The 27,154-nt window shown below is 45.9% G+C and overlaps 1 protein-coding gene across 2 annotated transcripts; it reads right to left on the bottom strand.

Annotated features, from left to right (window-relative positions):
• Positions 1 to 5,781: 5,781 nt before the first annotated feature.
• Positions 5,782 to 27,154, bottom strand: CALML4 (calmodulin like 4). Of its 2 annotated transcripts, XM_040415788.1 has the most exons (5): positions 27,092 to 27,154; positions 26,851 to 26,881; positions 10,057 to 10,197; positions 7,532 to 7,720; positions 5,782 to 5,939 (listed from the first exon to the last, which is right to left on the bottom strand). In XM_040415788.1, the coding sequence occupies exons 1-5, from the start codon at positions 27,092 to 27,094 to the stop codon at positions 5,842 to 5,844; spliced, it is 462 nt and encodes a 153-aa protein (XP_040271722.1). In that variant the 5' UTR covers positions 27,095 to 27,154; the 3' UTR covers positions 5,782 to 5,841. The 2 variants fall into 2 exon arrangements, with proteins under 2 accessions (XP_040271722.1, XP_040271723.1); XM_040415789.1 differs by lacking the exons at positions 10,057 to 10,197; positions 27,092 to 27,154 and having other exon boundaries at positions 26,851 to 26,874.

Here is a 27,154-nt window from a genome sequence, read left to right on the forward strand (position 1 = left end):
CCGCCGCGTAACCCCTTCTAAGGGTGCACTCTGCCCTCCGGTCTAGAGGGTCCTGCAGACTAGACCCATCGTCTGCAGGGACCAGAGTGCGCCTGGACAACTTGGCTATTGCCATATCCACCTTGGGAACGGAACCCCACGATTCCACCAAGGTTTTACCCATTGGGTACATCAGCTTGAACTTCCTGGTGAGGACTGGACCTTTCTCCACTCTGTACGCATCACAGAGAGAAGGGTCTCATCCACTCTAAAGACACGCTGTGTCCGTCCGGCGGGATCGGAGGACTCCCCCATGTCAACATCCTGGTCCCCCGACCTGATGGACTTCAACAACTTCTGTGTTTTCTCTGGAGGAAAAAAACAAGAAGTTAGTTCTTCTTCCTCAGAAGAAGACCCCAACGAACAGGGGGTGGGCCTCTCGACTGGTGCCGCCACTTCCATGGGAGTCTGAGAGGATCCTGGTAGCCTCTCATTAAGCAGGCGCACCACTCCCTTTATGGAATCATCCACGTAGGTTTTCGTCCACTGGAACATCTCCTGCATCGTGGGTTCCGTGGATGCCTGTGTGCGACAACTTTCACACCTTGAGTAAGGGCAGTTGTCGTCCAAGGGTGTGTTACAATCGTAACAGGCCAAATGCTTCCTTTTGGCCCCGGACTTCCGCTGATTATCAGAATCCCTAGGGGAAGCCATCACTGTAAAGAAAAAAAGACAGGTCATAATACCTACAAACACCAGGTGGAGGTGAAAAAGAGACCATATGGGCACCCACCAGCACTGAAGCAAATAGAGCTGGAAGAAAATACCCGGGCGCTTAAAAGGGGGAAGCCCTGCCCCCTGGGCGGGACCTCGATGGAACAAAGCCCAGAGATGTAATAGAGCCTTATTCTAGGCTCAGCTTAACCCTATATGTCTCCCCAAACTATCCTGACAGTTCAGGATGTTATAAGGAGAAAAACAACCGAGCGGTGAGAAGAAAACCCCACCGCATCGGAGATACGAAAAACCGGAAGTGACGTAGCGCACCTGCGCGTCACTTCCGGAAGATGGCGGCGCCCACGGCGCCGCACACATGCGGCAAGGGAAAGAACGGGACACCGCAGAGACGCCGAAATTCAGGCGGTACCCTGTTTCAAAAATAGCCGCGATTACGCCTAAAATAAAGGCAAACAGCAACAAAGGGGCAATTTCCTTAGATTAAGAACAAAAGAGCCCCTCACTACTCTTCAGCTCCCTGAGGGGGAGCGACACGCCAGTCCACCTGTCCAAAGGACAGAAAAAAACACGGTGGGCTGGGGGGTGATCTCCTCCCTTTCAGGGAGCTGAAGATCGTTTATTGGTTCTTGGGCTCATTAAAAATTCCGCCAGTCCACAGGGACAGTTAACCCCATCTGTGCTGCTGGTAGGACGTAAGGGAATGTATTTTTTATATGGATAAAAAAACAAAGAGAAAAGTTTATTTATTTGACTGTTATAGCAAAAATCCAGATAAAAAGAAAAAATTGCTTGTGTGTAATAAAAAAAATGGATTTATGGACTAGCAAGCAGAATCCTAGCCGTTCCGTACATATATATCCTTCTGTTTATCTGGGCATCATAAGAAAAGACCTCTATATGCCCAATAAAATAATGAAGAAATTCCAAAAAGAGAAACAAAAAGAACCATATGCATTACACAGCTTCATGTATATTTTGATTTACATGGTTAAATAACCGCTTGGTCTGCCTAGCCGTCCATATACACGAGTTGTTTTTTTGTTTTTTTTTAAAACAAAGTAGTGTCTCTATATTGCCAAATTTCTGCCATTATTTCAATTAGCTGGAGATCTTAAATTAACAGAGATCTCCTTCCTTGCCTCTTCCTCCTCTCCCTATTTTAAATAAAAATGTTAACTGTATAAACATGTACAACCCTAAGCATGTAATATGCAATAAGAAGCTTCATGATAACGTGGTTAGTACACATGCATTATTTCTTTCCTAACATTAAGTCCTGCTGGGCTTCTGGTCTTCAGGCGTAAGATCCAGTAAGCCTCTCTGCCCACAATGCGTTTTTTCAGGTCTCCACCCCGAACACGTGATTGTATTTTTTCAATGCCGAAGGCAGTGAAAAAACTCAAGCTTCTCGCATGCTTTGAAATAAAGTGTTTGGCTGCACTTGAGATGTTGGTATAGTTGGTATTAGTAATGTAATTCATGTGTTCCATAATCTAGTTTTTAGCTTTCTTGTAGTATTCCCTACATAGAGTAGATCACATTCTTTACATTTTACAACATATATGACGCCTACTGTGTTGCAATTAATGTAGGACTTGATATCATAAATTGTGGAATGGTCACTATCATTAAATGTTTTTGTGGGGGTTACATAGTGGCAGGTTCTGCAGGGACTACTTCCACATCTACTGAAGCCTGTATATTTAAGCTACGTATTTTGCTTTTTCTTAGATGTGGGTGTGAATAAGGAAGGTGACAGAGAGGTCGCCAAGGTTGGTGCTCTTCTGGGGACCACCCTGTAGCCTCCTTCCAACAATTTGTAGAGGGGCGTCTATCTTAGGAGGCCTATCCCAGGAAGAACATTCCCCCTCGTCAAAAGGATATTTCCTTTTAACATTTTTTGGAACAAAGAATTTTTTGTCTGGTCTTTTCCATTCCTTTTGAATTAGGGATCTTATGTTTTCATTTATAGGAAAAACCCTAGATTTTTTATGACCCAGGTCACCAAACATAATCTGCTGGACTGTTTTTGGCTCCTTGGGTTCGTCCACCTTCATTGTAGCCCTAATGGCTTTAAGCAGGGAGTCAGTGTCCTCATGAGAAAATAGGGGATTACCCACTGACTCCCCTTCTGAAGAAGAATCCGAAGTACCGCAGATCTCGCCCTGCTCCGCTTCAGCCCCAGAAGAATCCGAATCTGAGAAGCGACTAGAATGAGCCTGCTTGCCTGGGGGAAAACGATGGAAGAAATTTCCTAAATTCCTTCATAGAATCCGCGATTTCGGATTTTACCATGTTCTTAATATTTTGCATAAATGATGGGGACTCCTCTTCCAGCATATTATTAATGCAGTGCTGGCAAATCAATTTTTGCCAGGAGGGGGTTAACTTTTTCCTACAGGTTGAACATTCCTTCCCCTGTCTTTTAGCAGTCGCCTTCCTAGGGCTCTTTTTAGGATTCTAAAAAATAAACAGAATAGACCCCCTTAAAATAAGCAAACTGTAAGGATAATAGTGGGGATTAACCCCCTTACCCCACCAGGAAAACCGATCTCGTATCGAGGTTGTCCTGTTCACCAGTGCGCTGACCACTCTCCTCTTCCATAGTATAGTGTAGAAATGGAGGGTCTTCCATAAACGAGGTCTGTATATACAGTGGGGGAAATAATTATTTGACCCCTCACTGATTTTGTAAGTTTGTCCAATGACAAAGAAATGAAAAGTCTCAGAACAGTATCATTTCAATGGTAGGTTTATTGTAACAGTGGCAGATAGCACATCAAAAGGAAAATCGAAAAAATAACTTTAAATAAAAGATAGCAACTGATTTGCATTTCATTGAGTGAAATAAGTATTTGAACCCTCTAACAAAAAAAGACTTAATACTTGGTGGAAAAACCCTTGTTTGCAAGCACAGAGGTCAAACGTTTCTTGTAATTGATGACCAAGTTTGCGCACATTTTAGGAGGAATGTTGGTCCACTCCTCTTTGCAGATCATCTCTAAATCCCTAAGGTTTCGAGGCTGTCTCTGTGCAACTCTGAGCTTGAGCTCCCTCCATAGGTTTTCGATTGGATTAAGGTCCGGAGACTGACTAGGCCACTCCATGACCTTAATGTGCTTCTTCTTGAGCCACTCCTTTGTTGCCTTTGCTGTATGTTTTGGGTCATTGTCGTGCTGGAACACCCATCCACGACCCATTTTCAGTTTCCTGGCAGAGGGAAGGAGGTTGTCGCTCAGGATTTCACGATACATGGCTCCGTCCATTTTCCCGTTTATGCGAATAAGTTGTCCTGTGCCCTTAGCAGAAAAACACCCCCAAAGCAAAATGTTTCCACCCCCATGCTTGACGGTGGGGACGGTGTTTTGGGGGTCATAGGCAGCATTTTTCTTCCTCCAAACACAGCGAGTTGAGTTAATGCCAAAGAGCTCTATTTTGGTCTCATCAGACCACAGCACCTTCTCCCAGTCACTCTCTGAATCATTCAGGTGTTCATTGGCAAACTTCAGACGGGCCTGCACATGTGCCTTCCTGAGCAGGGGGACCTTGCGAGCCCTGCAGGATTTTAATCCATTGCGGTGTAATGTGTTTCCAATGGTTTTCTTGGTGACTGTGGTCCCTGCTAATTTGAGGTCATTAACTAACTCCTCCCGTGTAGTTCTAGGATGCTTTTTCACCTTTCTCAGAACCATTGACACCCCACGAGGTGAGATCTTGCGTGGAGCCCCAGAGCGAGGTCGATTGATGGTCATTTTGTGCTCCTTCCATTTTCGAACAATCGCACCAACAGTTGTCACCTTCTCTCCCAGCTTCTTGCTAATGGTTTTGTAGCCCATTCCAGCCTTGTGCAGGTCTACAATTTTGTCTCTGACATCCTTGGACAGCTCTTTGGTCTTTCCCATGTTGGAGAGTTTGGAGTCTGCTTGATTGATTGATTCTGTGGACAGGTGTCTTTTATACAGGTGACTAGTTAAGACAGGTGTCCTTAATGAGGGTGACTAATTGAGTAGAAGTGTCTAACCACTCTGTGGGAGCCAGAACTCTTAATGGTTGGTAGGGGTTCAAATACTTATTTCACTCAATGAAATGCAAATCAGTTGCTATCTTTTATTTAAAGTTATTTTTTCGATTTTCCTTTTGATGTGCTATCTGCCACTGTTACAATAAACCTACCATTGAAATGATACTGTTCTGAGACTTTTCATTTCTTTGTCATTGGACAAACTTACAAAATCAGTGAGGGGTCAAATAATTATTTCCCCCACTGTATCCTCTCATGCTGGCTGGCACCAGGTAAGGTCCCCTTGAGAAATCCACCTGCGGCCTCTATTCTCACTTCCGGAACGCCATGCGTTCCAAATACCGGAAGTGGCCGAACGTCACTTCCGGTCCGCGCCAACCATCGTGAGAACAAGAACCCCTCTCAGCCCCCTGCCTCTGTAATGGCACAAGGGAAGCGGCCTGTGGAGGAAGAGTCCCCGGACCTCCTGAACACTGCCAGGAGGTTCCAGCGCGACAGCGGTACCTCCCGGTACCACCGGACTGCCTGTGGATGTCTACTCTGCTTCAGCCAGGACCGGGAAGGGCGGAACCCCTATGTATCAAACAAATACCGGTGGGGCCCTGCAGCCTTGTAGCTCTCCACAGAAGCGTCCTATCCATAGGACAGGAACTGGTGGATAGAGGCCTGGTCCCTCCTTAAAAAGCTCTCCACGGAAGTTCCTGTCCTGGATAGAGACGGTCTCTCAAGGGTGCTGTCATGGGCAGAAGGGAAAATGTTTGTAGGGCATTTTACAACTTCCTATTGCCTAGCACAGGGGTCAGCAACCTCCGGCACTCCAGGTGTTGTGAAACTACATCTCCCATCATGCACACTTGCTTGGCTGCTCTCTAAACTCCCACACAAGTGGAAAGAGCATGCTGGGAGTTGTAGTTTCACAACAGCTGGAGTGCCGAAGGTTGCTGATCCCTGGCCTAACATGTAACATTTGGCTGCTGTGGGTTTTTGCGCAAAAGAAACAAAAGTACAAAACTTTTATTTTATTTTTTTATTAAAAGATGTAGTGTAAAACCACCCTGATGTGGATATCGTGTAGCAACAAAGATTTCTTCTTCAGCCAGAGTTTAGTAGTCTGGTAATGGCAGTGTCATCTTCTTCACAAAGTCTTCATACTTCACCATTCCATCAGGTCCTACCTCAACATCTCGAAAGAGATCATCCACTGAAAACAGAAAAGTGTGTAGTCTGTGAGCTCCTTTGAGAGAAAATATACAGTGTTCTGCATTGTCTACTTTTAATGTGGTCATACACTTTGGTCTTTTGTCAGCCGAACCCACCGTGTATGGGGAGCTCATGACTCTCCCCTAACATGATGTTGGGGATGGGGTCGGAGACAAGGATCGGGAGATAAGCCATCACCAGAAGTGTCTGCCAGTGGCTTCCTCAGCTCTCCCCATAGAATACACATACACGTTCAGCCCACTGGCGGATCCGGGGGTAGGGGGGGGGGGGGGGGGGGGGGGGGGGGGGGGGGGGGGGGGCAACGGGGCAATAGCTCAGAAGTGGGGGCGTCGGCCACCGGGAGTTGAGCGCTTCCATTGTGGAAGCGCTCATCTCCATAGTCATCTGTATCACCGTCCTCAGGACAGCAATACAGATGCCTGTGCTGCGGCAGGGGAGGGAGAGGAGTTCCCCTTCCTCTGATAGGCTGCAGGCACTAGGCCGGCAGCCTATCAGAGGCCGGCGCAGGCGGCACGATAACGTCATCACGCTGCCTGAGCCGTACAGCACGGGACACAGGCCGGAAGAGGCCTGCATCACATCGCTGACATGGAGGTAAGTATGTGTTTTTTATTTTATTTTATATATATGTACAATAATTTTACTGGCACATTGGGGGGGGGGCTCTATTTACTGGCACATGATGGGGGGGGGCTCTTGTTACTGGCACATGATGGGGGGGCTCTTGTTACTGGCACATGATGGGGGGGGCTCTTGTTACTGGCACATGATTGGGGAGCATCTATGGGGGCACATTTTACTGGCACATTATTGGTGGGCACTATAGGGGCATCTACTGAGGCCACAAAGAAAGGGTATTTTATATGGGGGGCTCTGTACAGTAGCATTTTATACTGGGACACATTATGGTGGGTACTATGGGGGGCACTAAGAAGGGGTATTTTATATGGGGGCATTACAAGGGGGTATTTTTTGCACTGTCTACTATAAGGAGAATTATTACTACTGGGGGGGGGGGGAGGCATTATGGTGGGCTTTATTACTCCCCCATGGTATGACCCCCTAGTAGCAGCACCAGCCTCTCCATGCTCTGCGACCCCACTGCCCCTTCTCCAAATCCTTATTATGAAATCTTTCTCATTAGGATAAAACATCATCAGCTCCGCCGAGCCCCCGGCCAAAGTGTTGAAGTGGTGTCCGAGATCCCCAAGGGCCAAGCCAAGTAAGTAAGTTTTCATGTGAAATATGTTTGTTATACACATATAGCCTACACTGTGCCAGACAATATACAGTATACCTCTACACTGTGTGTAGTGTTGTGGCGGCGGACAGAAAATAATCTCGAAGTGCCCCTCCCGAGACCAGGCTCTCGATTCGCCACTGGTTCGGCCAAACGAAACGTGTGTATGGGGAAGTCATAAGAGATCACTGTCAGACAAATGATTGGCTGACAGCTATTGAATGGGTATGAGTGCCTTTAGACTTTTCGGGCCTGTGAATATGCAAATACAATAGTAACACTAGGCATCTCACACAATGTAGACTTGTTTCTATTATCTCTATTAGTCTTGCCTTCTTCAGGTGTTAACTTTTCTCCTATTCTGGTTAGTTTAGCCTTGAGCTCGTCCAGAGGGATCACTCCTTTCTTTTGCCTGTCTGTCATCAGCATGGCCACAAGGATCTCATTCTCTGGGTCTTCCTGCTTCTGCTGACGGTACATAATGGTCAAGAAGGTTGAAAAATCCAATTCTCCATCTTTACCTGCAGAGTAGAGACAAGTGTTACTAACGGCGGGCACCTATCTCAGATACAACACTTATCAGGCGACCACAGATAATGGGGGCCTCTTCTGTTTACGCTGCTCAATTGAGCGGACAATTGTTTAGCTGACAATTGGCAGCACCTTTACCAAGCAGATCATCGCTAACGAGCGTTCCTACGAATGCTTCTTAGGGCTCGTTCACACGAATGTTTTTTGCGTTCCGTATACGGAACCATTCATTTCAATGGTTCCGCAAAAAAAAAGGAATGCATTCCGTTTCCGTATTTCCGTTCTGTTGAAAGATAGAACATGTCCTATTATTGCCCGCAAATCAAGTTCCGTGGCTCCATTCAAGTCAATGGGTCCGCAAAAAAAGCGGGACACATACGGAATTTACTCCGTATGTGTTCCATATCCGTTCCGTTTTTGTGGAACCATCTATTGAAAATTTTATGCCCAGCCCAATTTTTTCTTTCTAATTACTGTATACTGTATATGCCATATGGAAAAACAGAACTGGAAACACTACTGGGAAAAAAAACGGATCTAGGAAAAACACTGAAAAAGACATACGGATGTGTGAACGAGCCCTTAAAGGGAACCTGTCACCGGGATTTTGTGTATAGAGCTGAGGACATGGGTTGCTAGATGGCCGCTAGCACATCAGTCCCCATAGCTCTGTGTGCTTTTATTGTGTAAAAAAAACTGATAAAATACATATGCAAATTAACCTGAGATGAGTCCTGTATGTGACATGAGTCAGGGACAGGACTCATCTCAGGTTCATTTGCATATGTATCAAATAAAAAAAAATTTTACACAATAAAAGCACACAGAGCTATGGGGACTGGGTATTGTGAATGTGCTAGTGGCCATCTAGCAACCCATGTCCTCAGCTCTATACACGCAATCCAGGCGACAAGTCCCCTTTAAGGGCCCTTTACACAGGCCAAGAATCCACCAGATAATTCCTAACTAGCATTCATAGGAACTCTCATTACCGATTATCTGGCAGTATAAAGGTTCCGTCAAGGAGGAGGGGAAGGGGCCTGACGTCTAGGACCCCCACTGATCACAAGACTGAAGGCTGTGGGGACCCCCAAAATGGAGTAGCAGGTTAGGTACAGCACTCTGGAAGAAAGCAGCTATGCGTTTCTAATTGTGTACAAGCCCTTTTAAGAGGAGCGCTATGAATAAAACTGATCGACTCTTACACCTAGTGCAAGGCCTGAGGTGGCAGCATGCGACTTCTCTGTTTGGTGTGCATTGTGTCCTAGGCATCTGTTTCACAGAGTATCAGTTCTGTGCAGTTTAATGACAGGTTTTACATGGCGCTAAAACTGCCCTTGTAACATTGTAAAAACAGAGCAACACAAGTAGGCAGGGCCAGCAATACCATAGTGCAGCACAAACTACCACCCCAGCAGAACCGAAGACCACAGTGCAGCACAAACTACTGCCGCTCTCCTGCTGCAGTATTCAACTGTGTCACTGTCCTGAGCACGGCCATACAGTTGAAATCAGGAGGGCTGCTGGACAGGTACATACTTAATGCTCCTAGCATTGTTCAGCAATGGATAATGATGACTTATCCTCAGGAGAGGTCATAATTATCACTATTGATGAGCGAATCGACTTCGGATAAAACTTCCTTTCAGTACTGTACGGCGCGCTTGAATTTATTGGCTCCCATGAGCTGAAGTTATCACTTCGCGAAGTTTCGTCAGACTTCGTATAATAACTTCATAAATTGATTTCTATTGTAAAAAAAACATTTCCCGAACTCCGGTTCGGCTCCAAGTGGTACCTTGGAACCAAACCTGAGTTGGGGAAATGTTTTTTTACAGTAGAAATCAATTTATAAAGTTATTATATTCACTTATCCCTAATTATCACATTGGCGGGGGTCTGAGTCCCCCCCGACACTCAGCTGTTTCAGGTAGCCACCACACTCACCTGAGCTCTGGTGAGCAATGCAGGCTCCGGGTAGCCTTCCAAACACAGCACTGTACATTGGATAGCGGCTGTGCTTGGTATTGCAGCTCAGCCCCATTGACTTGATGTCACATGGCCTAGGAAGAGGCTGTGGCACTCAAGGAGGGCCAGTCTCTTCTAACAGCTGATCGGTGGTAGCCCTGGGTGTCAGACTCCACTGATCTGATATTGATGACATGGCAAGCAGCTATGAGGAGGGCTCAGGTGGTCCCTCTGATCATTGGCCCACTGTGAAATTTCCCTGTAGGGTCTATGGCCAGTCCACACCTGACTCAATGTATACATGAATCAAATAATATAGTTCTATGATTTTTCCTGGAAATTTTCAACTAATTCATACCAATTTTATGCACTTGGAGGTGACGGGCAACTTCTACAGGGGTAGGACAAGCGCCCAAGCAACGCATGACAGTCAGAAGGTCTGGAGCAGGAATCTTGCCCTTTCCCTTTTTATCATATAGAGTAAAACATTCCTTGAACTCTGTGAGAAAATAAGAAATGACAATATAATACAACCTGCGAAACAAAAGGTTACATTTATAGTTTTCACAGTGGAGTCATACAGGACATAATGAAAGGAAAGCAGAAATCCATATAAGGTCTGCTTAGTGCTCGTTTCTGCCCCTATCCAGTCACAGCGATTACCCTCAGGATTATTTATCCATCACGATGACCCCACTCATGCAGAAGATCAGGGCTGGGATGACGGCTAGGTGCTACCCATAATGGGGGGTGGTTGGCTTAATCAGGGGTGCATTCAGCCTCATAGGACTCTAAGCCTGAAGCTTATGAAGAAGTAGAATGGCACAAGTGGTCATGATGACATCACTGTGACCTCCTGCATAGGGACTTGTGTGATCACATCATTGCCCAACAGTAGTGATGTCATGAGGACCATCTGCAATGGGACACGGCAACACATGCCACAGCTCAGGCAGGGGAACGGAAGTGAGATTTATTTTTTTACAGTAAAGATCACCGCTACCAAGGGGAGGAACATCATATATACAAGGCACTACAGAGTGGGGCACCAACGAGGGGGAGCATTATATATACCTAGCACTAAAGACGGGGGGAAATCATCTACTGGGAGCACCAAGGGGGAGAGCATTGTGTATATATAGTGCTACAGAGTGGGGCACAAAGGAGGAGTAGCATTATATATATCTGGCACTAAAGAGGGGGCATCATTTACCTGGGGGCATTATCTATATACCTGGCACTGCAAAGGGGGGCATTATCTACTAGTGACACCAAGGAAGGAGGGGCAATATATATACACCTGGCACTACAGAGGGGGGCATTATATACACTGCTCAAAAAAATAAAGGGAACACTTAAACAACACAATCTAACTCCAAGTCAATCACACTTCTGTGAAATCAAACTGTCCACTTAGGAAGCAACACTGAGTGACAATCAATTTCACATGCTGTTGTGCAAATGGGATAGACAACAGGTGGAAATTATAGGCAATTAGCAAGACACCCCCAATAAAGGAGTGGTTCTGCAGGTGGTGACCTGACCACTTCTCAGTTCCTATGCTTCCTGGCTGATGTTTTGGTCACTTTTGAATGCTGACGGTGCTTTCACTCTAGTGGTAGCATGAGACGGAGTCTACAACCCACACAATTGGTTCAGGTAGTGCAGCTTATCCAGGATGGCACATCAATGCGAGCTGTGGCAAGAAGGTTTGCTGTGTCTGTCAGCGTAGTGTCCAGAGCATGGAGGCGCTACCAGGAGACAGGCCAGTACATCAGGAGACGTGGAGGAGGCCGTAGGAGGACAACAACCCAGCAGCAGGACCACTACCTCCGCCTATGTGCAAGGAGGAGCACTGCCAGAGCCCTGCAAAATGATCTCCAGCAGGCCACAAATGTGCATGTGTCTGCTCAAACGGTCAGAAACAGACTCCATGAGGGTGATATGAGGGCCCGACGTCCACAGGTGGGGGTTGTGCTTACAGCCCAACACCGTGCAGGACGTTTGGCATTTGCCAGAAAACACCAAGATTGGCAAATTCGCCACTGGCGCCCTGTGCTCTTCACAGATGAAAGCAGGTTCACACTGAGCACATGTGACAGACGTGACAGAGTCTGGAGACGCCGTGGAGAACGTTCTGCTGCCTGCAACATCCTCCAGCATGACCGGTTTGGCATTAGGTCAGTAATGGTGTGGGGTGGCATTTCTTTGGAGGGCCGCACAGCCCTCCATGTGCTCGCCAGAGGTAGCCTGACTGCCATTAGGTACCGAGATGAGATCCTCAGACCCCTTGTGAGACCATATGCTGGTGCGGTTGGCCCTGGGTTCCTCCTAATGCAAGACAATGCTAGACCTCATGTGGCTGGAGTGTGCCAGCAGTTCCTGCAAGACGAAGGCATTGATGCTATGGACTGGCCCGCCTGTTCCCCAGACCTGAATCCAATTGAGCACATCTGGGACATCACGTCTCGCTCTATCCACCAATGTCACATTGCACCACAGACTGTCCAGGAGTTGGCAGATGCTTTAGTCCAGGTCTGGGAGGAGATCCCTCAGGAGACCGTCCGCCACCTCATCAGGAGCATGCACAGGCGTTGTAGGGAGGTCATACAGGCACGTGGAGGCCACACACACTACTGAGCCTCATTTTGACTTGTTTTAAGGACATTACATCAAAGTTGGATCAGCCTGTAGTGTGTTTTTCCACTTTAATTTTGAGGGTGACTCCAAATCTAGACCTCCATGGGTTAAAAAATTTGATTTCCATTTTTTTTTTTGTGTGTGATTTTGTTGTCAGCACATTCAACTATGTAAAGAACAAAGTACAGGGAGTGCAGAATTATTAGGCAAGTTGTATTTTTGAGGATTAATTTTATTATTGAACAACAACCATGTTCTCAATGAACCCAAAAAACTCATTAATATCAAAGCTGAATATTTTTGGAAGTAGTTTTTAGTTTGTTTTTAGTTTTAGCTATTTTAGGGGGATATCTGTGTGTGCAGGTGACTATTACTGTGCATAATTATTAGGCAACTTAACAAAAAACAAATATATACCCATTTCAATTATTTATTTTTACCAGTGAAACCAATATAACATCTCAACATTCACAAATATACATTTCTGACATTCAAAAACAAAAACAAATCAGTGACCAATATAGCCACCTTTCTTTGCAAGGACACTCAAAAGCCTGCCATCCATGGATTCTGTCAGTGTTTTGATCTGTTCACCATCAACATTGCGTGCAGCAGCAGCCACAGCCTCCCAGACACTGTTCAGAGAGGTGTACTGTTTTCCCTCCTTGTAAATCTCACATTTGATGATGGACCACAGGTTCTCAATGGGGTTCAGATCAGGTGAACAAGGAGGCCATGTCATTAGATTTTCTTCTTTTATACCCTTTCTTGCCAGCCACGCTGTGGAGTACTTGGACGCGTGTGATGGAGCATTGTCCTGCATGAAAATCATGTTTTTCTTGAAGGATGCAGACTTCTTCCTGTACCACTGCTTGAAGAAGGTGTCTTCCAGAAACTGGCAGTAGGACTGGGAGTTGAGCTTGACTCCATCCTCAACCCGAAAAGGCCCCACAAGCTCATCTTTGATGATACCAGCCCAAACCAGTACTCCACCTCCACCTTGCTGGCGTCTGAGTCGGACTGGAGCTCTCTGCCCTTTACCAATCCAGCCACGGGCCCATCCATCTGGCCCATCAAGACTCACTCTCATTTCATCAGTCCATAAAACCTTAGAAAAATCAGTCTTGAGATATTTCTTGGCCCAGTTTTGACGTTTCAGCTTGTGTGTCTTGTTCAGTGGTGGTCGTCTTTCAGCCTTTCTTACCTTGGCCATGTCTCTGAGTATTGCACACCTTGTGCTTTTGGGCACTCCAGTGATGTTGCAGCTCTGAAATATGGCCAAACTGGTGGCAAGTGGCATCTTGGCAGTTGCACGCTTGACTTTTCTCAGTTCATGGGCAGTTATTTTGCGCCTTGGTTTTTCCACACGCTTCTTGCGACCCTGTTGACTATTTTGAATGAAACGCTTGATTGTTCGATGATCACGCTTCAGAAGCTTTGCAATTTTAAGAGTGCTGCATCCCTCTGCAAGATATCTCACTATTTTTGACTTTTCTGAGCCTGTCAAGTCCTTTTTTTGACCCATTTTGCCAAAGGAAAGGAAGTTGCCTAATAATTATGCACACCTAATATAGGGTGTAGATGTCATTAGACCACACCCCTTCTCATTACAGAGATGCACATCACCTAATATGCTTAATTGGTAGTAGGCTTTCGAGCCTATACAGCTTGGAGTAAGACAACATGCATAAAGAGGATGATGTGGTCAAAATACTCATTTGCCTAATAATTCTGTACAGGGTGTATTTCAGAAGAATATTTAATTAATTCAGATCTAGGATGTGTTATTTTTGTGTTCCCTTTATTTTTTTGAGCAGTGTATATATACACTCACCTAAAGAATTATTAGGAACACCTGTTCTATTTCTCATTAATGCAATTATCTAGTCAACCAATCACATGGCAGTTGCTTCAATGCATTTAGGGATGTGGTCCTGGTCAAGACAATCTCCTGAACTCCAAACTGAATGTCAGAATGGGAAAGAAAGGTGATTTAAGCAATTTTGAGCGTGGCATGGTTGTTGGTGCCAGACGGGCCGGTCTGAGTATTTAACAATCTGCTCAGTTACTGGGATTTTCACGCACAACCATTTCTAGGGTTTACAAAGAATGGTGTGAAAAGGGAAAAACATCCAGTATGCGGCAGTCCTGTGGGCAAAAATGCCTTGTGGATGCTAGAGGTCAGAGGAGAATGGGCCGACTGATTCAAGCTGATAGAAGAGCAACGTTGACTGAAATAACCACTCGTTACAACCGAGGTATGCAGCAAAGCATTTGTGAAGCCACAAAACGCACAACCTTGAGGCGGATGGGCTACAACAGCAGAAGACCCCACCGGGTACCACTCATCTCCACTACAAATAGGAAAAAGAGGCTACAATTTGCACGAGCTCACCAAAATTGGACTGTTGAAGACTGGAAAAATGTTGCCTGATCTGATGAGTCTCGATTTCTGTTGAGACATTCAAATGGTAGAGTCCGAATTTGGCGTAAACAGAATGAGAACATGTATCCATCCTCTGATGGCTACTTCCAGCAGGATAATGCACCATGTCACAAAGCTCGAATCATTACAAATTGGTTTGTTGAACATGACAATGAGTTCACTGTACTAAAATGGCCCCCACAGTCACCAGATCTCAACCCAATAGAGCATCTTTGGGATGTGGTGGAACGGGAGCTTTGTGCCCTGGATGTGCATCCCTCAAATCTCCATCAACTGCAAGATGCTATCCTATCAATATGGGCCAACATTTCTAAAGAATGCTATCAGCACCTTGTTGAATCAATGCCACGTAGAATTAAGGCAGTTCCGAAGGCAAAAGGGGGTCTAACACCGTATTAGTATGGTGTTCCTAATAATTCTTTAGGTGAGTGTATATATATATATATGTATGTATATACTGGAACTACAGGGGGGGGGAGGTCAGAGGAGCATTATAGATATAAATATATATATTGGAACTACAATGGGGCAGTATAATATATGGGGCACATTAAAGGGGAGTTATAATTGCAGAGGGGCAGTAGAAGTACACAGGCACTGCAAGAGGGGTTTTCTAAATACTTGGGGCACTAGGGTTATACAGTCCTGATCAAAAGTTTAAGACCACTTGAAAAATGGCAAAAAATCATATTTAGCATGGCTGGATCTTAACAAGGTTCCAAGTAGAGCTTCAACATGCAACAAGAAGAAATGGGAGTGAGACCAAACATTTTTTGAGCATTCAATTTAATGAAAACAACGAATAAACTGAAACAGCCTGTTTTTCAGCTGATCAAAAGTTTAGCACCTCCAAAAAAAAAACTAACCCCCCCCTCCCCCAACAGAAATCCAACTTCCAAACATGAACTCAGTAATGAGTAGCTCCGCCGTTATTGTTTATCACTTTAAAAATTCGTTTCGGCATGCTTGATGCAAGCGTTTCCATGAGGTGAGTGGGAACATTTCTCCAAGTGGTGAAGACGGCCGCACGAAGGCCATCTACTGTCTGGAACTGTTGTCCATTTTTGCAAACTTCCCTTGTCATCCATCCCCAAAGGTTGGGCCAAAAGAGTGATGTTATTCTCCTGGAAGAAGTCCCTTGTCCTGCGGGCATTGTGTACTGTAGCGTTGTCCTGTCTAAAAACCCAGTCGTTAGCACACAGACGAGGGCCCTCAGTCATGAGGAATGCTCTCTGCAACATCTGGACATCGCCAGCGGCCGTTTGACGCCCCTGCACTTCCTGAATCTCCATTGTTCCACTGAAGGAAAAAGCACCCCAGATCATTATGGCGCCCCCTCCACTGTGGCGCATAGAAAACATCTCAGGTGGGATCTGCTTGTTATGCCAGTAACGTTGGAAACCATCAGGACCATCAAGGTTACATTGTTTTCTCATCAGAGAATAAAACTTTCTTCCACCTTTGAATGTCCCATGTTTGGTGCTCTCTTTAAGGAGACGAGGTCTTTGAAGAAGTTTTTTGTTTTTGAAGCTCTTCAGTCTCAGATGCCATCTGATGGTTATGGGGCTGCAGTCAGCACCAGTAAGGGCCTTAATTTGGGTCGAGGATCGTCCAGTGTCTTGAAGGACAGCCAATTGGATCCTCCGGCTCAGTGCTGATGAAATTTTTTGGGGTCTTCCACTTGACTTTTTTGTTCCATAACCCTCAGGATCATTTAAGAAATTCCAAATGACTGTCTTACTGCGTCCCACCTCAGCAGCATTGGCGCGCTGTGAGAGACCCTGCTTATGTAGTTCAAGAACCCGACCACGTTCAAAAAGGGAGTTTTTTTTGCCTTTGCCATCACAACGTGTGACTACCTGACAGAAAATGACAATGAATCCACATCTTTGCACAGATTTGGCCTTTTAAAGGCATGTGGTCCTAAAATTTTGATCAACTGAAAAACAGCCTGTTTTAGTTTATTTGTTGTTTTCATTAAATTGAATGCTCAAAAAATGTTTTGTCTCACTCCCATTTTTTCTTGTTGCATGTTGAAGCTCTACTTGGAACCTTGTTAGGATCCAGCCATGCTAAATATGATTTTTTGCCATTTTTTAAGTGGTCTTAAATTTTTGATCAGGACTGTATCATTAATACTGAAGATACTATAGGGGCATTATTATTATTAAGCACAATATGTAGGCATTGCTACTAATAAGGGCAGTCTGGGAGCACTATTACTATGGGGGGGGACTATCTATAGCACTGTTATTTCTGACAGTATAGTGTTTGTGGGCACGGGGGAGAACAATGGGCACAGTATTGGGAGAAGCCATAGGATCACACAGTGGTCTGTATACATTTGGTGGACGATCTTGGGCCTATAAAAATGGGTCTTAGGTGAAAATCTGTAACTGTCCCCCATCTAACATATGCCATATAGTTATACTGGTGTCGTTTTATGTGGCAGAGGGGGCTGCACACCCCTAAACCCAAAGACGTCTGCCTGTGATGTTCTGGACCAAATGGAGAAAAAAATGGAAGTGAAGAAATCAAATCTGTGGAGACGTCACCTGTAAGTCCTTGACTGCTTTCAAATGTGTTTTAATACGTTTATTAGGAAGTAAGGCTACTTTAGATTTTTTTGGGGGTGCGCAATTTGCTTGCTCCACCTAGGGCACCAAAATACATTGTTGTTGAGGTAACCATGAGCTAGGATCTCTTTCCAAGGGTTCCACAGCAAACTCACTGCTTGACGCCAGGCTACATAGACTCTTGAGGTAAGTCCAGATGTGATATTATATGTCCAACACTAATTCTGCTAAGACTCCATGACGATCTGGTATGGAGTGACACGCGGGAGAGAAGCTCCGTGCACCTCAGCAGCTTTTCCAGTCTCGTCAGACCGCCGCAAGGCTCACTTTCTTCCCACAGTGTGGGGAACCGATCCGGAATTGGTATACACTGCAGATGGAGAGGTATCTGCTTAGGAGCGGGAAGACCATGGGGGAAGGAGAGGACACGGGCCCCAAGCCCCAAGCCCAGCACACCTAACAAGATGGCGACAAACACTCATCGTGTCAGAGGAGCAGCCAGTGAGATTGCCAGAAAAAAATGCTACTCTCCTCCCAAGAGGACTTATTTAATACAAATGCCCTCTCACCCAAAGACCTAAAAAAGCTAGCACTGGAAGTGGCAAGTCATTTGGCCCCTGACCTTAAAGCCTCGCTATCAACCACGGTGCAGACGGCACTAAACGACGTGCAGGAATCTTTCAACTTGCAGGAACACAGGCTAGATGAGCTAGAGCAGCGCACAACATGTGCAGAAGAAGATATCGACAGCACCAAATCATCTATTTCTGCGCTGAAACGCACAATTGGAGAATTCACTGAAAAAATTGATGATCTGGAGAACCGCTCCAGGCGCAGCAATGTGCGCATGGTGGGGCTGCCAGAGGAAATAAAGGGCCCTGAACTGCGACGCATTTGTGAATCAGAGCTGCCCAGAGCTCTGGGTTTATCTTTCCCACGCAGAGTGAAACGAGTACACAGATTGGGGCCGCTCAAAGGGGGAGAGGAGGGCCAACCAGAACATATGCCTAAGGCGAGACAAGTAATTATGAAGTTCTAAGGGTACTTTCACACTTGCGGCAGGACGGATCCGACAGGCTGGTCACCATGTCGGATCCGTCCTGCCGCTATTTTGCTGTGCCGCCGGACCGCCGCTCCGTCCCCATTGACTATAATGGGGACGGGGGCGGAGCTCCGGCGCAGCACGGCGAAAGCCGCCGGACTAAAAAGTCGGACATGCAGGACTTTTTAGTCAGGCGGCTTTCGCCGTGCTGCGCCGGAGCTCCGCCCCCGTCCCCATTATAGTCAATGGGGACGGAGCGGCGGCACGGCAAAATAGCGGCAGGACGGATTCGACATGGTGACCAGCCTGTCGGATCCGTCCTGCCGCAAGTGTGAAAGTACCCTTAGACTTCACAGATAAGGAAGAAATTATGCGGGCGTTCCGGGCTCGGAAAGAAACGCTCACCTTTCAGGGATCCACGGTTATATTGTTCAATGATTACTCAGCAGCCGTAACGAAGAAAAGGAGGGCATTTAGTGATGTCTGCACTTCTCTCTTTCGTCGCAATATCCGTTTCCAACTGCTCTATCCCGCACTGCTTCGGGCCCGATGCGCTGATGGATCTTATAAAACTTTCAACTCTTCTAAGGAGGCCGAAGCCTTCTTTGCTCAAGGCCCCTATATCCGGGACAGTGAGGAAGCTGCAGCGACGACCACTGGGGGATCCAGAATGTCAGTAAGACCCCCAAATGCTACTACAAGGGCAGCCTGACAAAGACACCACCAAGACGCCGGCGAAAGAACAACTCAGACCACGTCGCTGAGAACTCATGTTCCTATATGACCTGGGACTTCTACCTGAAAAGTAATATGTTTAGTGGTTCCACCCCCGGAGGACCATTGTTTTTCTTTCCGTTTTTCTCTCTCCTAGGTCTTTTTATACCAATTTAGAGGAGGTGGCGGAGTGCCGTTAGGTACCAGAAAAAAGTGAAGTTCATAATGCATAAAATGCTGAATTTTGGTTTAATTAACCCGATTTATAAAACCAGTTTTACAGGGTCCTGGTTTTGTAGTCCCCTGATTATATGGTTATTATATTTTATTGCTGTCTATGTGGGGTACGCGATCAAGGGTTCATTGTATGTGGATATCATATCATGCTTAATTTAATAACTTGGAATGTTAAAGGCCTACATTCCCCACAGAAGCGCATGATGATTCTATGTCATCTGAAGCGCTTAGGCGCTGATTTAGCGCTTTTGCAGAAAACCCATCTAGAAGGGACAGATTTTCATAGAATGGCTAAATTGTGGGTAGGTGAGGTGTATGGGTCCTCTGCTGTTCAGGGGAAGGCGGGAGTCCTTACTGTGATACATAAGAACCTATCACAGAGGACCCAGGCCCTCTTTAATGATGATGCGGGAAGAATATCTGCTTTTACATTATCTTGTCCAGGGGGAGATATGGCTATATATAACATTTATGCCCCTAATGTATCCCAGGGCCCCTTTTACGCTCAGCTGAGCGCTAGGATACTGCAAGACCCCATAAGGGACAAACTTTTGGGTGGAGACCTAAATGCGGTAGTGAGCAGGTTAGAGGACCGACAGAGGGCGACACGAACAGGGCAGACTGATAAACCGGACGCAGAAATAGTGAGTCATTTTCTTTCAGACTCCGGCATGTTAGATTTCTGGAGGGTCCTTAATCCTGACGAACGACATTGACTACTGAGTCACGTATTGACTACTGGCTATTGAGCCCCCATTTATTACACAGGGTACAAGATGTTTCTATAGGTGATTTGGTGATATCCGACCACTCCCCGGTGGTGCTGACTATGACCGACTCCATCCCACATGGCACAGATTTTTTTGTGGAAATTCCCATCTTTCATGTCAAAAGATGACTCCTTTGTGGAACTGGTAAAGGGTTGGTGGCTAGAATACAGCTCTTTAAACCAGGAACATGCCTCAGATCCCCAGCTTTTCTGGGAGGCAGGTAAGGCGGTCATGAGGGGTCGACTGATAGCTTATATGTCAGGCTTGAAGAAAGCCACTAAAGAGAAATATCTGGAATCCAGCTATAAGGTTAAAAGAGCGTATGGGGATTTTATACAGTCCCACTTCCCCCACCATAAACAGATCTGGCTTGAAGCTCGCAGGGATTTTGACCTATGGGCTGACAGAAGGGAGAAATTCTACAAGTCCTAGTGCGAACTTGAACTTCACAAATTCGGCAACAAGACTGGTAGACTGCTGTCAAATTTAGCAAAGGGGCGTCGCCCAGTACACCATTTATATAGGATTCGGGACCACACCGGAACAGTCAGGTCTGACCCAGTCGAGGTATTACAGGTCTTTAGAAATTACTACTCTAGACTCTACAGCGAGCCTGATGAGAGGTTGGGAGACAGGACGGACTTTCTTGACTGGGTAACGTCAAGAACAATTAGATAATCTGAATAGACCGATAACGGAGGAGGAGGTACAGGCCACTATCGCTACACTACCGGGGAATAAAGCGCCAGGACCCGACGGTTATTCAGGTGACTTCTATAAAATGTTGGTTTCCCAGATATCATCAGTGTTAGCCTCAATGGGAAAACCACATTGCTTACCGTTAATCGTTTTTCTCAATACCCATGACGGCACCCCATGCGACCAGGGACCTCCCATCCGGGACAGGAAACCTGAGAAGCTAAAAGGTTCACACCTCCACCAAGCACCAGTGATAGTAATAAACAGTACTCCGGAGGTGAACACACTTAAGAAAAGAGAGAGAGATCCAATACGGTAAATTATATCTCTTCTGATTTAGACTGTTCATCATGGAAATTCCCTAAGAACTTTACAGAGGAGTAGAAGGCTACTTCGTATTAAACCTATTAAGGTAAATATAAATATAAATATAAATATATATATATATATATAAATCAAATTTTTTTATTATTTTTTTGGTCGGGAAGAAATTTCGGGGTGCAGTCATGGGTATCGAGAAAAACGATTACCGGTAAGCAATGTTGTTTTCCCCTCACCCATGACGGCACCCCATGCGAGATAGACTATTAATGGGAAAATTAGGGGGGGGACTTTCCTACCAGAGGCGGTATCCGCATGAAGTTGGAGCCTGTAATGCTTTAAGAAAGTATATGGGGAACTCCACGTTGCTGCTCTACAAATTTGAGCCAGAGAGGCATCCGCCCTCTCGGCCCAGGACGTAGCCACCGATTGGGTGGAGTGAGCTCCAAACCCTGAAGGGGGAGAGAGACCCTGTGCTAGGTAGGCCTTGGAAATGGCCCTTTTGACCCATCTAGCAATGACTGCCGTGGACACTTTTCCCCCTTATTCTTACCCCAAAACTGAATAAGGAGGTTTTCTTCTAACCTCCAGGCCGAAGTAGACTCCAGATAAGTTAGCAAACATCTTTTAACGTCAAGGCAATGATACTCCCTTTCTAAATTATTGGAAGGATTTGTGCAAAAGGATGGAAAAATAACATCCTGACTTCTGTGGAAGTCCGTAACCACTTTTGGCTGAAAGGACGGGAGTGGCCTGATAACCCTGCCATCCAAGATCCGGGTATATGGTGGAAAGGCCGAGAAGGCTTGTATCTCTGAAATCCTTCTAGCCGATGTAATGGCCAGTAAAAAAGGACATTTTAAAGGAGAGCATGTCTATGGGGATCTCTGACAGAGGTTCAAAAGGTTTCTGTGACAGGGCCGTCAAGACCGTGTTTAAGTCCCAAGGAGGGGACAAAGGTCTTATCGAAGGGCGGATCCTGGAGGCCGCTGCTAGAAACCTTTTTACCCAAGGATGAAGGGCCAGCTGCACATCAAAAAAGTAACTCAAAGCCGCCACCTGAACTCTCAGGGTGGAAGCCTTAAGCCCTTTGTCCAGACCAGCTTGTAAAAAGTCTAGGACTTTTTAAACATCTGGAGGAGAGAAAGGGTCAGGACTGGTACCTAGGAAAGTGGAGAAGACTTCCCAGATCTTATTGTATTTCCTAGCCGTTGTGGATTTCCTACTACCCAAAATGGTGGTAACTACGGACTGGGAAAGACCTCGACCTAACCAGATCCCCTTTCAGTCTCCACACTGCCAAGTGCAAGATTTTTGGATTGGGATGCAGAATCCGGGCCTTGATACAATAGATCCACCCGAGGAGGCAGAATCCAGGATGGGGGGGCCTATCGCTAAGTTTAGCAGGTTGGAGTACCAGGATCTTTTCGGCCATACTGGAGCAATCAGGGTAATTATAGCTTTCTCCTTCTGGACTTTCTTTAAGACTTGCGGAATTAGGGAAAAAGGAGGGAAGGCATAACCTTCCTCCTGTGACCAATCCTGCGCCAATCCGTCTAGGGCTGTTGGATTGTTCGAACAGTTCAGGTAGAAGAATCTCTCTACTTTTTTGTTCTTTCTGGAGGCAAAGAGATCTACCGTGGGGAGGCCAAATTTTTTTGCTAACTGGAAGAATACCTCTGGGTTTAGACACCAATCTCCTTGTTTTAGCTGGACGCGGCTCAGAAAATCGGCCACTATGTTCTCCTTCCCTTTTATGTGGACTGCTGACAGGAACAGATGTTTATGTTCTGCCAGCTGGAAAATCTGCTGACAAAGTTTTGCCAGAGAGGGTACCCTCGTTCCCCCCTGATGGTTGACATATGCGACAGTTGTTGAGTTGTCAGAGTATAGGATTATTTTCTTGTGGGATATGCCCGGAATTACTGATTTTAACGCCATTTCCACTGCCTTTAGCTCTTTGAAGTTTGAGGTGGCTTTCCTGGTGTTCAAATCCCACCTCCCCTGCCAGCCTTTGTTCTTTGAGTGAGCCCCCCACCCCATGGGCTGGTATCCGTAGTTATTAGTATCGGATCCTGAAAGGACCAGGGTACTTCTGCCGAAAGATTCTCTGGCACTGTCCACCAAAGGAGAGACATCCTTGCTTCCGAGGATAAATGGAAGGTCCAACCGTCCAATTGATAAAGGATGCAGGACTGTAGTTTTCTAGTATGGGCCTGCGCATATGGGACCGCCGGAATTGTTGCTGTCAGGTGGCCCAGTACTGCCATCGCCTTTCTGAAAGAGCAGAGGTAAGACCTGAAGAGATCCCAAACGTGTTCCCTGATGGAAATTATCTTGGTAGATGGAAGGAACGTTTTTTCTACCCGGGTCTCTAAGAGGATGCCTAAAAACACACAGGTCTGAGATGGTGACAGGCAAGACTTTTCCCAATTTATTTTCCAGCCCAGGTTCTTTAACCGGGAGCAGGAAACACTGATGTTTTGGTTAAATTTTTCTTTTGTTTGGGAAATAAACAGGAAATCGTCTAGATATGGCAGTAACGGAAGCCACCTCCGCAATAACTTTCGTAAAGATTCTGGGGGCTTGCAAAACCCCAAATGGCAGGGCTTTGTACTGCAGGTGTAGACACTCTTCCTGAACCCAGACTGCCGTTCTTAAAATTTTTGGGGAGGACGCATGAATTGGCACGTGGTAATATGCGTCCTCTAAGTCCAGAGGCGCCATCCAGCAGTCTCTTGATAGAAGTTCTATGGTTGATCTTATGGTCTCCATACAAAACTTCTTGTATTTGAGAAACTTGTTTAGTTTCTTTAGGTTTAGGATTACTCGGAAGGAGCCATTGGGTTTCCTCACTAAAAAAAGAGGAGTAAAATCCCTTGCACCTCTCTGCCTGTGCAACCGGGACTACCACCCCCTTGCGCAGAAGAAGTAAGGTCTCTGACTCTAGGGCCTGTCTTTTGATCTGGTCTTTGGGGCAGTCTGTTTGAACGAATGAATCCCGGGGAAGGGTCAGAAATTCCAGGCGGAAACCTTCTCCAATCCCCCCCAGGATCCAACCGTTTTGGTTACCGTTTTCCAGGCTGGGAGAAAAAGAGATAATCTTCCCCCCACCTGGGACTCGGCGTCATTGCTTGTCCTTAGATCTTGGGTCCTGGGGCTTAAAAAGGAAACCTCCGGATTTCTTAGGAAATCTATCCCTTTCCCTATTATCGTACTGTCTGCCCTTCTGTTTTTTACTCTGGTATTTACGAAAAAAGGGGGGGCGTTGGGGAACCGGAAAGCCCTTCTTTTTATCTGAGGCTCTGTCAAGTATGTCGTCAAGAGATGACCCAAAAAGTCTGTCACCTTCACAAGGGATGGAGCAGAGTCTGGCCTTTGAGCCCTGATCCGCTTTCCAGGACTTCAGCCAGATGGCTCTCCTTGCCGCATTAGACATGGCGGACAATCTGGCCGAAAATCTAATCATATCCGTGGAGGCATCTGCTAAGAAGTCAGCGGCTTTAGAAAAAGTAGGAAGGGAAGCTAAAAGATCGTCTCTTGGCCTTTTTTCCCGGAGATGCTGTTCTAACTGATCTAACCAGATATGCAGTGATCTTGAAACCCAGGAGGCTGCGACTGCTGGTCTCAGGCAAGCAGAGGTCGATTCAGTTTTAAATAAATATCAGCTTTTTTGTCTAATGGGTCTGACAGGCTACCCAAATCATCAAATGGCAATGCAGATTTCTTGGCGATCTTTGGCGGCCTTCTCCCAAATAGCTGCTACTTCTTCTTCAAAGGGATATTTTCTTCCATTTTTTATTCCAGTGAAAGGGGCTGAGCTGCAATATCAGTCACACCCTAAGGACAAGTGTGCCGTTTCTGAAATATAGCAGCCATATTTTTCTAATCGAAAGAACCCCTTTAAATGTATAAACTATATAGAGTAAGCTCACATTCTCCCAGTGGTGGCTGAAGCCAGCCGAATTGCATAATTTAATAATATATCTATACAGAAATTTAGAGGTATGTACCAGAAAAATTGAGTTACTACCGCTATAAAGATATAAGAACTTAAATAGGTACTGTACTTTCAACAAACTTTGCATAAATCAATAGTCTAGGTGAACTTAAGAACATTTGTAATGTATCTGATTAGAGAAAGATTTCCCCACTTATCAGCCACTTCCTTGTCTGCCTACAGAACTGATTATTCATTATTAATGCACAGCTAAAACCAATCTTGAGAGGCAAGACCAACTATCAGCTCACTGAGGCATGCTACACATACAAGTATATAGAGAGGGGGGGATAGGAGATGGGAGCTGCTGGAGGAAGACAGAGCCACAGATACACTGCTGTGAACGGATCTGATTATGTACATGGCCGGTGGCTGTGAGGAGGGCTCAGGCAGCCTCACCTTAAAGAGGATCTTTCACCTTGAAAAACATTGTGAACTAAGTATGCTGCCATGGAGAGTGGCGCCCAGGGATCTCACTGCACTTACTATTACCCCTGGGCACCGCTCCGTTCTCCCATTATGCGCTCCGGTATCTTCTCTCACTAAGTTATAGTAGGCGGTGTCTGCCCTTGTCCTGTGGGCGTCTCCTTCTCCTAGGCTGCAGCGCTGGCCAATCGCAGCGCACAGCTCACAGCATGGGAGTTTTTTTTCTCCCAGGCTGTGCGCTGCGATTGGCCAGCGCTACAGCCTAGCCCTAGGAGAAGGAGACGCCCACAGAACAAGGGCAGACACCGCCTACTATAACTTAGTGAGTGAAGATACCGGAGCGCATAACGGGAGAACGGAGCGGTGCCCAGGGGTAATAGTAAGTGCAGTGAGATCCCTGGGCGCCGCTCTCCATGGCAGCATACTTAGTTCACAATGTTTTTCAAGGTGAAAGGTCCTCTAAGTTTTCTATCTCACTCCAGTACTGGACTCACAGCTACACTTCTCAATACTGTATTGTATAATGTCCTCCATGCTGCTTCTTCTCAGATTGTACTACAGAGAGATGGTGGAGCAGGATCTCCTTTTCTCTATGCGCTGTGTATGGAAGACATCATAGCAACCAGTCTAGCCATTAGCTCTGGGAAAGTTAACAAGTCAGCAGGATACAAGTCATATAATGCCAAATATAGTGTAAGGCTCTTTTTACACTGCATTCACAGGTTCGGGCCAAGGTTTCTATTGGGAGGATATCCTGGTGGAAAACCTTGGACGCATGTGTTTAATGGATGCAACTGAGTGGCATCCATCACCCATAGGCGCCAATGTTTATTAAAAATATATACCGGGCGGTATAGAATAGTGCAGCCTGCTGTACTATTCCATGTAGTCCAAACACAGAAATCTTAACCAAGACCAAAAAAACTAATTATATTTTTTTTACTCCATTGGTGTAATGGGTACCTATGGGTCAATTTCAGGGTACGTTCACACGTGTGCGCACTGCATCATGCTGCGGACCCATTGACTTCAGTGGGTTTGTGGTCCGCATGTTGCGATGATGTATAGGAAATGTCCTATCTTTTGCAACGCAGCAGCATGGAAGCGTGAATGCCCCCTAGGGTAAAGAGAATATCTCACAACTGGACCATTGTTGTAACAGAAAGTAAATTATAAAAGTAACAGTTTTTTCATGCTGAATCATATTCAAATAATATTTAATGTTGGCACAACCCCATTAATTACTGTAGACCAGTCCTCCCAGGCTCCCCAAAAACTTACTTTGGATGTCATCCTGAGATAGGAACTTTGTCTGCAGAAAACACAATATCAGTTACCTAACAGTACGATAATGGCAGCAACACATGCAAACATGTATAAAACAAAAATGATGAGGTCCAGAGGAATACAGCTAAAAAGGTCATCAGGCTTAGAAGAATAATTGTGGTCATCTACCCTCAATGAACTGGGAACGGATGTGTACAGGTGTGCCGTCTGATAATGTCGCCTGAGCATAACCTACCATCTCTGGTCTCTGTGCTGTTCCTACTTCCTGCTGTGTGCAAGATGTTAAAGTCCACAAAGG

This window comes from Bufo bufo, chromosome 1 (genome assembly GCF_905171765.1).
Source record: "Bufo bufo chromosome 1, aBufBuf1.1, whole genome shotgun sequence".
NCBI lineage: Eukaryota > Metazoa > Chordata > Amphibia > Anura > Bufonidae > Bufo > Bufo bufo.

What these genes read in the sequence shown, in the direction of transcription:
- CALML4 (XM_040415788.1), bottom strand. An exon ending in CCTCCAAGTGCATAAAATTG is followed by an intron (nt 7,721 to 10,056) that starts GTATGAATTAGT and finishes TCTACTCTGCAG; the next exon opens with GTAAAGATGGAGAATTGGAT. An exon ending in AAAGTTAACACCTGAAGAAG is followed by an intron (nt 5,940 to 7,531) that starts GCAAGACTAATA and finishes TTCTGTTTTCAG; the next exon opens with TGGATGATCTCTTTCGAGAT.